Raw genomic sequence first — 11269 nt, 5'->3', positions numbered from 1 at the left:
TGCTAAATGTATAATGTGATGCATTCAGAAATCAGCTTGTTTGAAGAGAAGTCATATAATAAATATTAATAAATGACAAATATTAACCATTTTGGCCAGTCTGTACATCTTTCAGGCCTTATTTGGAAAGAATCGTTAATGATATGCTAAACTAAATGGACATTTATTTTGACTCCCTAAAGCACAGCTTGCAGTGGCCAGTTCCTCACCAACTAGGTCATGCTGCAGTACGAACAGAAATCATCATTAGAAGTATTATAGGCAACACAAATATGTCTTTTGTGAGATGTAGAACATCTCTTGGATATGGGAGATTTTTTTATAAAATCCTATATCCCTGTCTTTAACCTGTACTGATCACTGTTTAGACTTGCTCCCCGATTGTTTTTGTACATGCCCTCAAATTCTATTAGTTTTGACAGAAATAAGTCAGATGTTAAGTGTTGGTTTGCCTTCTTGATTAGAACTGATGAAACTCGCCAGTTCTAGGTATCTTTAACTTAAATATGTATACAGGTATACACATGTCTCCGTGACGTGCATCTCTGCTTCTGTTGCTTAAGGTTATCCCATTCACTTTGAGGTGTTCCCATGCACAGATTCTCGATTCTGGACAGAAACAGCATGAGAGTTTGTTTTATCTATATCCAAAATTTAGAATTCACAGGATCTTTGAGGGAAAGCATCTAGCAAAAGAGCTCAAATACAAAGGAAACACAGGTGAGTCACCACATTCAGATCTATCGCTGTGACACAGATTTTGGGCTTCTGTTTAATCTTCCATTTACCTGAGCCTTCAGTTCTAGGTTCAAATAATCAGCAGCCACTCTGTTCACTGCAGGGCCTTCTTCTGCCATCAGATCAGATAAAGAACATGGGTCTCTGTCAAACATTTCAGAGTTCACCCAGGACATCTGGGCACTGTGCGCACCAGTCTAGCTCATGCTTGAGCTGAGTTCCAGTTGGATTGGATCCAATGCTAGCTGGATGGTGAAAGCTCAGATAACGGCGAGCCCAAAAGTCTGCTGTCCTCAACTGTCCCCTTCTTGGAACCGTCACTGAAGCCACAGTTTTTTTCTTTGCACATGGCTGTGTGCCACAGGAGGAAAATTAACTCAGTGGGTCTCAAGAGTCTCTATGTAGAATAAATGTTTCTGGTTTTAACTCGTTTTGCAAGAGTGCTTGAGACGTTCAGATAAAACAAATTCTTTCATACCTTGAAAATTTCCAGGGTAAGCTACCAAAGACAGCTTTTTGACTTTACTGGCCACTTTAACTGGAGATACTGTATTGCACATTACTTCTCTGGCCAGTATTTCTGTCTGCCACAGCACAGAAGAATGGAGAGATCCCAGCTGTAGAAGGGACTGGGGAGATCTGACATCAGTATAGAACAAATAAAACAATTTCCTGCAGCTAAGCCCTCCACCTTCTGACTTAAAACCAACTTATATTGAGTAGAAATATAGCCAGTCTTGAAGGCAGGCACATAATATCTGCACCCTCTTTGAAGCTACTGTTTCACACATGACTGATTCTACTCTTTTAAGCATATTCAGTTTAGAGTTGTTCTTATAATTATCTCTTTTCATGTCTGGCACCGTGCAGGATTCACTAAAGCCACTGTCTAGTGACTTTCAAGACAGGCACCGTCATGATCACTAGAGTGGAATAGTTGCCTCCTTTCTCATCTGACATGTTTTACATTTGATTTCAGTCCCTAAACAGGCAGAGAGAGTGGTGTGTTGGCTAATCTGAGTTACATTTTGCTTTAGTCTATGGAATCGGGAGATTAGCTTCTAGTAGGTAGGAGGAATTTCAGACACTGTTCACTTGAACAAAGCAGAGATTTCAGCTAAATGCGAGCAAAAGGAAGAAAGGGGACTAGTAATAATCAAGATGCTCATAATAAAATGCAAGAAATACAAAGCCAAGAGAAAGAAATAACATTTTCTTAAATAAATGTTTGAAACTGTGGAAAAGTGACTACTGGCAATAGGAATGCGTACTTTGCTATTCACATCTCTGAAGAAGTGTTTTTGCAAAGATGTCTTCAGCCCCACATGAGAGATGCTGTGGTTCTTGTGATTATCTCTCCATGACCTTTCTTCTTGTTTGAATGAAGGTGCTGTCTCTCGCAGAATAGCTTCTGCAACCTAATGGAGAATTTTTTATAAATACAAATTTTTAAGTTCAAGTCACAGCTAGTAGCATTAAACAACCCTCAAAGCCATCTGGTTTTCTGTTGTAATAAAAATTATGACGGTTAAACACAATGAATGAAATTCCACTTCTTATTCTGCTAGGGGATGAAACTCCGCAGTATCAGACCTAACAATCTCTGTATATGGTACCCTAGCATCTTTGTATACAGCATCCTAATATTACTCACACACAGCAAAAATCTTCAGTGGCTGGAACAGTAGTTCTATGTCACCAAATGTCCCAAAGCAGTAGAAATAATACAGAAATCTGGCCTACAACAGAAGTCAATTAGCTTTTTCTTATCCCTGCTTGTAATAGAATTTTTATATTTTTCATTCTGCACGTATGACTCTAATCTTTTTTTCTGACCCTCACAATCTATAAGAGGATGAGTCATATGAACAGGTAGGTTTGGGAAAATTAAAAATAAAGGGAAATGTCACTTGAAGTGGCATTTTCAATGGAACTTAATAGTGTTAGGCGAAGAATCTCATTAACAAGTACATTAAAAGCAAATAAAAAGAGAGACCAAAACTTCTTCACTCCATAAAGCAGAGGACAGGTTAATTGGTGGTTCTAACATCTTTTAAAGAAACATTACTAGAAATTAGATTTGCAAATTAGGAAAATACTTAGGAGTAAATGGCTCGATTTTATTTTCTCCTAGGTTCAGCCACTCTGTGGAAGAGTAGGATTCATCTCACCAGACTGCACCATCTAGAAGATAATTTCTTGTCCCAGTCGCCTTGATGCACATAGGATGAAATCAGTCCCTCTTTAAAGGCACCTATTTTTCTCCCTTGAAAACTCAGGGAGATTAAATGACCCACTCAAACCAGGCTTCTGTCTTTTGAATTCTAGTCTGAAACACTTAGTTTCACCAAGACTTACTGTCTCCTGTGTAAGAAGTGGGTAACAGCATTCTTCTGTTATATACATAAAGAGGACAATTCACTTCAGGAGTCTTTAGTTGTCTCATTTAGGCACGGAATGTAAATTAGTTATAGACTCCCTCCTTGGTGAAGAGAGATGTCTGCCCTGATATAAGTGTCTAAGAAAGGTTGGCTGAATCGCCTTGTAGAGGTGCCCACCTTATGGATGAGTATGGCGAAGTGGAAGAGGACCACACAAAGAGTATTTTTTAACATGGATTACTACAGAACTGATTTTTCCCCCTTCAGGCTAAGCATGGCAGGAATGGAGGAACAATATTCACACGTCAGCTCCAAAGAAAAACTACTCCTGAATTTTTTGGACAGTATTAAACAGATAATATCTTCCAGTACCGGTGTCTCTGATTTTCTCTCCACGAAATTCACAGCTTCTGAGTTTTTTTCTGCTTTCCGTCCCTGATGTTCTGAAGCTCTGAGCTCATCTCGAAGCTCCATGTTCTGCCTGGTCAGCATCTCAACCTGGTCTCTCAGCTTGCTGTAGGCAGCATGCCAGCAGGACTCATTTCTCTTGAACTCCTCCTGCAGTCCAGCAATCTGCTGTTTTAATATCTACCAGTAGAAAAAAAAAAAGAAGTGTGTCATGTCATTGCCTGTTCTGGACTAGGCATGCCCACTTTATACACCCAGAAGGAAGCATGGAGTCTTTTGTTCTACTTAGAGGTCTACAGTATAAAGGTCTTCAGTATAAAGGCCTGCAATATAAAAAGGACACATTTGAAATTATTTCTTTAAAAATAAAAATAAAAAAGCCCCCAAAAGCCTCCGACTAAAACCAAAACAACAAAAAACCATTACCCCGCAAACTCCTATATTTGAAACAAGTCATTTTTTACAAAGACAGCAGAGAGAAGTCCTTGCTGTGTGAAGGAAAATCAAGAAATGCAAACTAATCATGCAAACAAACACCATTAAATGTGAATGTTTTCAAAAAAAGGCGAGAATACAAGTTGTATTTTGATGGCAAAAATGTCAGTTCATCATATCTTCATGTAGTGACAAGAGCTGAATAGTTAAATGGTCCTTACAAACAGCAGCTGGTTGCAAAGACCTAATTTTCAGCTGAGGTCAAGAAAATGAAAGTAATTAAATTTGGTGCATTTTGGAGAGAACTTTTGCATATACATGCATCTCTATTATTTTTCCCTACTCCCTTCTCCTTCCCTCACCCATGCTGATGTTCTTTTCCTTGAGAGCACTCATGCCAGATACTTCAAGTAGAATATTGGTGGAGTCAAGCTGGAAATGTGCAGTTTGCTGTATAGTCAACCAATCATGATGTGCAACCCTTTCCTGCTTTCCCTTCACTTGTGTATATTTGCCCACTTGTGTGCTAGTCACCACCCTTGCTTTGCTGTGAGCTGCCTGATCAGAATTTGGCACATCCATCAGCCATTTTCGAGAAGTCACAGACTTCTGAACTTGGGAATCAGACAGATAAGTGACTCAGAAAGTGGCTTGCAATTATTTTGGGGAAATCTAAATTTTTGAACCTGCAAACCTACACTCATTATGTTGTCAGGTGGGAGGAAAAGATTAAAGCAATTCCATCAAACTTCATCCCAAGGGCTAGAGCTAGTCAGGAAACACAACTACTCCCTGGCAGAAATTCTAACAATTTTTCTAAAATCCCAGGTGGGAAGAAAGCTGATGTTTCAAAATAGTATGCAGAGAAGGCATTCCAAATATTTTTATTCAAAACACTAAAATAACCTCACTGAAACAGTTAGTAATTTCCTGTTGTAAATGTTACCTCTAGAGATATATGAAACATGAGTAGAGAAAACACTCACGATGTGTATGGTACAAAACTAGGTATCTCAAAAATGTACAAATGAAAAATTAAATAAAAGTAGAGAAAGTTTGAGCAAAGCACTATCTTGCCAGTTTTATTTGTTCTGAAAATTTTCTGGTCAAGAAAATAATTGAAATTGTCAGTTTGCTGTCAAATATATCAGTTTGTTTTAGACATCCTTTTGCAGCAGAACATTGTTCCAGACATTTCTGAGCATTGCCTACTTTTATCCTATAAAAGTATAGCTTTTAGCTGCCCCTGTCTCCTTTATCACTGTCTCACATGGCTCACCTTTTTTTTTCTTCTCTTTATCAGTGATTCTTCTAGAAAATTACTTGAAGCCATATTCTGTCTGTCTGGTTTTAGTAGGGATAATAGCCACAGATATTCAGAGATTACTTTATCACTAAGGAGGCTGAAATACAGGATTCAAACAGATAGAATCCCCTAAACAAACATAGAAGAAACCACAATAAATGACTCAGGGATGTTATTAGGCAGGTTAGGTTGTGAGATACACAGATAGATATCATGACAATACCTCAGAGCCAAAAGTCAGGATAGTTGAAAGAAAATAATCAACAAACTCCCAGCTCAGGGATGAGAACAGAGAATGATGGCCAACTTTTCTTAAGAAACAGAAAGCACAACCTGATTTTTTTCTTATATAAGGGAAGTAAGATGTACATGTAAAATACAAACCTAAGCAATGTCCTATTAACATTAAAAAAACTTCACTGAACACACAACTGTCCTCAAGAAGTAGCATGAATTGGCCATCTGTGACAAACAGAATGATTCAGGGACTACCATAAGATGCCTGTATGGAAGGATATTGATTGATGAGAACTGCATATGTATTCTACAGAAGACAGCTTACTTGTATTTCTTCTGATTTCACATTTTCTCCAGTGGCTCTAGCTGTTCCTTTGAACTTGCTATGGGCATTTTTTTCTTTCTGCAGTGGGTGGATTTGGCTTGTGTCGTATTCCAAAGGGTGAGTCGGCTCCTGGCTCTTGACAGTTTTGAGCTGGTCCATTCGTGTTCTGTTCAGAAGGTAAACAAAGAGTATGAAGTTGGCATAAAGAGTATAACGAAGGACTGTCTTTAGGTGCACCTTCTTTGGGCATGACTTTTGGAGGGCTTGGGCATGTCCCATATAAGCTGTTACCACTGGGAATGGCCACAAGTTATTGGCACTTGTCAGGACTGTGGTCCTTCATCGCTGGGAACACTCACGCATTTGTCCAGCTGCAAAATTTATTCTATTGAGCAGATGGAAATAATTCTCATTGAAATTTTCTAATGCACAATGACCATGAACTTAGAGGCTTTTCAACACATTTTCTGTTCCAAGAGATAGCTAAATTAGAGCAGCCTGCAGAGGGCACAGATTGTTCCCTGGCATTGCACCTCTGAAGCGCTTCACCATGCAAGGCTGGGGGGTGAGCTGTATTTCCAGCAGCCCAGTCACTACTGCATATCAGAACAGCCATGGACCTGAATGAAAGGTGATAAAGTGCTTTACTTCCCATGGGTAAATATACTCCAGGAGTTACATGTGGGAGCTCAGCATGCAGAAGAGATCTTGCCTTTGAACTCAATGTTTCAAGGCACGAGTGGTCTGGAAGTGCACTAAAATACTTGAAAGAGTATAAATCTTTACATATCCTCAAATGGAGTATACTTGTATGACTATGATCCAGCTGCTTAGTTCATTTTTAATGTGATATTAAATTATTTGTTAGCTTCCTGCTTCAGCTCACCTTATGACCTACAGCCACCATCTGGCCATCACTATCACTCGAAAAGCAACATGAGCTAAAGGAGGCAGCCATGACCTCATGTTTTCCTCTCAGGAATGGAGTTTAGTGCTTCAGCAGCAAAATATGAAAGTTCTCAAAGATCCTAAGAGATAAACAAACTCCCCATATCCTCCTGCTCTTTAAAACTCATTACCTGATTTTTATTTTTTGGTTGTTTTCTATCCTAAATAAGCCTGTATAATCTTCTAGTTAAAGGAGTGCTAAAAAAAGTCTCAGGAATAGTCAGTAGAACTATTAATTCTCTTCACATTAATACAGTTAAATTAGCAAATAGAGCCCCGGTGTGATTACGTCCAGCCTACCACTGCTTCATATCCAGACCAGTTGCCCTGATGTACGATAGACCAGAACAAAAGCAAGACACAAGATCAATATATAATATCTTCCACTGAAGACTGAACAGTGCTGTCTTAAGTTTCTTGCATCCTGTAAAATAAAATCCAGGTAGCTATTCCTTCCAGCATCTCAGCTGATATCAACCTCTGCAGAGTTATGCAAGAGTTAGATCTGTACAAATAAACCAGAGCTGGAGCAGGAACCCAAGTGTGCAATTGTCCAGAGCACTATCTTGCTAGCATTGAGCTCTGCTCTTGGCATCGACCACCCAGCACTACACGAGGCTGAGCAGGGCAAGGTTTGGAGGTTAGGGGAGGCCAGGGATCAGGGCCAGCAGACAGCTCGGATGCAGCCACTCTGCTCTGCAGGGTAAGACAGGTTAGTCCTACAAAGGTGTTCTGCTGTGCTGCTTTGCCTCGAGGCTAGAAAACAGACCTTGACCTGAGGAAACGCAACAACCAAGGACACCAGGAGCACACACGATACCTCTTTGGAGCCTCTGACAATCATTTCATACCCCGGCAATAGATTGCAAACAGGAGCTAGGTGCACAACACAGATACAAAATACATAAAAAAGGCTGAGTACTTTGTGCTAACGCAAATTCTTGCATGCATCCCAGGCACACCTCTGCATGAGGCACATCGCAGCAGGCTGTGAGGCAAAAACATACATGAAGCAAAAGTCTTTTTTACAAGAAAAAATCTTTCAGTGAAATGCAGATGGGAAAAAAAAAAAACAACATATTGGCTACTGCTGTTGATCCAGAAAGAGTGCAGATGCAATACTGCAAGGAAATTACATGTTGAAAATGGCAAATGAGCTGTCCTTGTTGAAGGAACAAGGAAATACCCAATGTTGAATCCTCTGACTGATGTCAAGAGCCAGCAGCAACTACCTCGGGTGGAGCCGCAGGCTGCTGCCTTGACCAATGTCCAGGCTCCGTTAGGCACCAACTACACACACCACGCTACATCCCAACGGTTTTCACCCTCTTGCTTGTATTATTTGTGCCTGCAGAGGTCTGAAAACAAAGTGCTTGGAAATGAAAGAATGAATAGACTGGGCAGGTCCAGGCACGTCGTGCTGCTCTCAAAAGGATTTTCATTGCTTCCAACGAGCACAAGTGATCAACATGACACAAGTGCTGTTGATGTGGTGGCTGTCTTGTGTTCCTGGTTACTGGTTTAAAAACACAAGCAGATTCTCGGTTTGCATAAATCAGCACAGGGCCGACACAGTCAAGGAGGATAAGCTGCCTTTTGCAATTGGTTTTAGCTCATAAATTAGAAAAAGTGAGGAAAATATGCACAAATTATACTAGGCAGGCATTTCTGGATAAAAATCTGTGTGGAAATGCTAGGGGCTACTATGGCTAATGACATGAATAAATCCACAGAAAGCTCTTTTAAAAATCTGCATTATTATGAAAAAATCAAAGCCAACATCATCTGTGAGGCAGCTTTTGTCAATAGGCAGAGAATGCAGTGCTGGCAGAGTGCGGCACTGCAGTGATTCTGCACCAGTACATCCCTCCACAGCCAAAATTTACACCAGTAAAAGTAAAAGCAGCACCTAATTTCAATAGTAGCTTTATGAGCTGCCAAATCCCACAAATATTCACATCTGGAACACCTATCACAGTCAGACAGAGATCATCTTCCAATATGTTTGCAAGATCATACACAAGAAGGATCTTCAACAAAGCCATTTATTTTTAAGACATTGAAAGCATTTTGCTATAGGAGGAAATGATAGAAACTGATAAATGAAATTCTGAAATATCCTTTGGCATTAATCCCATGGTCTTTGACATCAAGAGGAATGGGCAAGCAGATGTGAAAAACAATTTCTTGCTTTGCATTATACATTGAAATAAAAATACAAATCAATAAATTACGATAATTTGGCACTGGGTAGGAACTAGGCTTGAAATGCAAAGAGGAAAAGAATCTTTCCTGTGTAGATGGTACCTAGTAATTTCTAACAGATTTAATCACATTAAAAATACATATTTCATATGTTTGTAAGCATGCGTAATTTTTATTAGAGGCATTTGCATAACCTGTAATTCGTTACAGTTGTGAAGGCACTTCCATTCCAAACCCCATAGTTTTAAAACTTATCTCTTGCAGGGATTTTGTGGTAAGGAATTATTTTTCTTCTCTGAAGATATAAAACCAAACCAAACCAATTTTCAGCATTTAATAATTACTACAAATTACAAAAGCAACTCTCCTGAATTTTCAAATTCTTCATTTATATTGTACCAGATGCATCCTCACTCCAGTCTGAATACAGGTATTCTGGAAATAACAGTGCTGTTGGCATTGATGTATGCTATACATGCACTTTTTATTAACTTCAGAAATACGGGCTACCCTGATGTGAATGGGAGTTTATCCTTTACTCCATCAGAGGCCTGATCCCATAAAACAAATTACCCTGAGTTCTTACTGATTTTGGTGTAATCTGAAGATGTTCATCAACTTTTAAAAAGCGTTTGGCATTACTCAGCTCTAAGACCCAATCTGCACCAGTGTTTTCAGAGTTGGCCCCCTTCAGTTTTGCACGTTGCTTTTAATCTAGACAGTTAAATCAGTGTTTCAGTTCTGAGACAACATAGATGCCCTCAAAAATAAGCTAAATAAATAAGTAAGAATTTAGCAGCCTGATTTTAAGGATCCTAAAGGAAATAGTGCTTCATTGCAAATCGATTTCTGGTGTACACAGATTTACCTGTGACAATGCATTGCTTTCTCTTGTTCTTCTTCCACCCTAGTCAGTGCAGGGGTTCCTCTGCGAGATACTCCAGTCTCTAATCCTCTGGTACGGATGTTCTGGGTTTCTTCTACAAAGACACCGATGTTAGTACACAGAACTTTCTGAATATTTATGAACCCTCTCTATGTGTTTAAAACCACAGTCTGCATAAGTGCAGTAAGCTTTGTTGCTTAGTCTATCAAAAAGAATTAATGTGTCTTTGCCTAATTCTGCAAGCATTCTGTTCCCAGCATGGTTCTTAGTAGTGCAATCCAGGCCCTACAAATCATGATAAGGGAAATGGATTTGGTGATATATTGGTGTTGATAGCTGAATTATTTTTCATAAATGTGAATGCCATGTGATAGTTCAACCTTATTTTGAATGTAACTTTCAAAAAGGCCTAACAGCAGCCTGACATGGAACTTAGCAAGTTGTGACAGAGCAATTGGGAGTGATTGGAAGTGAATATTTCTGCAGGCAGGACAACTGATTTTGACTGATCCTACACAAGCAGACAGCCAATGGGTTTGCGATGAGGAGTCAATATGGGGGAAGTCCTTCGGTGGAAACTAAGAGAGAAGAAAAGTCAAGAACCAGTTTAATAAAAAAGACTAAAACCTGCTCAAGCAGGATAGCATCTCATTGCCAGAAGTAAGATCACTGGGACAAAATGGTAGCAAGATTGGTTGACCAAAGAACTGGGACCACATTCAGGACAAACTGATTGAAGCTGTTCTTAGGAAATCGTAATTTTCCACTGATGTGAGGCTCTCTGTGTCTTAGGAACAAAACAGCAAATGTGGGGAATTATTTTGACCACCTTTTTAAAAATCACCTTATCTCTGAGGAGGGTAAATAGAGAAAGTGAAGATCTCACTGTCAAGGAGTCAGTGGGAGGAAGATACCTGAGCTACAGGGAGCTCTAGCACTGACTCCAGGAACTCGCTAAACCTCTCCCTCATCCCGTGAGGCCAAAAGTCTGCACTTGAAAGTGCACCTCAAGCAACAGACTTAGGAAAAATGGCTAGTGATGATGGAGAGCCAAGCAAAACAAGCGGCTTGAAGATATATCTCTCCCCTCTTCCTTTTTTTTTCCAGTTTAGGACCGAGAGGTGGGCATATACCTAGGGAACATTCACAGAAAGAGTAATAAATCCAAGAGAATTTTTTTCCCCTGTTAAAATAAATGTAAATCAAAACTCGAGTAGCTCTTACCTGATGTGTCTGTAAACAGTTTTTTCTGTGGTTCCTGCACTGCGGGAGTTTCTTTAATCTTGAAAGCAGGAATCTCATTGGCCACTGTTGAGGATGGCAGATGTGGGCTTCTAACACCCCTGACCCTATCCTCATTCTTTGATTCAGGCTCATGCTCTCTCCTTCTCAACCTTGTG

The 11269-nt window shown here is 39.7% G+C and overlaps 1 protein-coding gene across 1 annotated transcript in view; it reads right to left on the bottom strand.

Moving 5' to 3' along the window:
- LOC104465746 (centromere protein J-like) overlaps positions 1 to 11269 on the bottom strand; it is a 31157-nt gene that overhangs the window by 9846 nt on the left and 10042 nt on the right. The window contains exons 7-10 of the mRNA XM_010078912.1: positions 9852 to 10018; positions 5831 to 5996; positions 3492 to 3707; positions 2010 to 2156 (exon numbers count right to left, since the gene is read on the bottom strand). Coding sequence (XP_010077214.1) covers positions 2010 to 2156; positions 3492 to 3707; positions 5831 to 5996; positions 9852 to 10018 — 696 coding nt within the window. The remainder of the gene's footprint in view (positions 1 to 2009; positions 2157 to 3491; positions 3708 to 5830; positions 5997 to 9851; positions 10019 to 11269) is intronic.

Source organism: Pterocles gutturalis, unplaced genomic scaffold (genome assembly GCF_000699245.1).
Source record: "Pterocles gutturalis isolate BGI_N339 unplaced genomic scaffold, ASM69924v1 scaffold23103, whole genome shotgun sequence".
In the NCBI taxonomy this organism is placed as follows: Eukaryota; Metazoa; Chordata; class Aves; order Pterocliformes; family Pteroclidae; genus Pterocles; species Pterocles gutturalis.
Note: the sequence above shows the minus strand (reverse complement) of the source record. Positions and strands in the feature narration are given on the sequence as shown.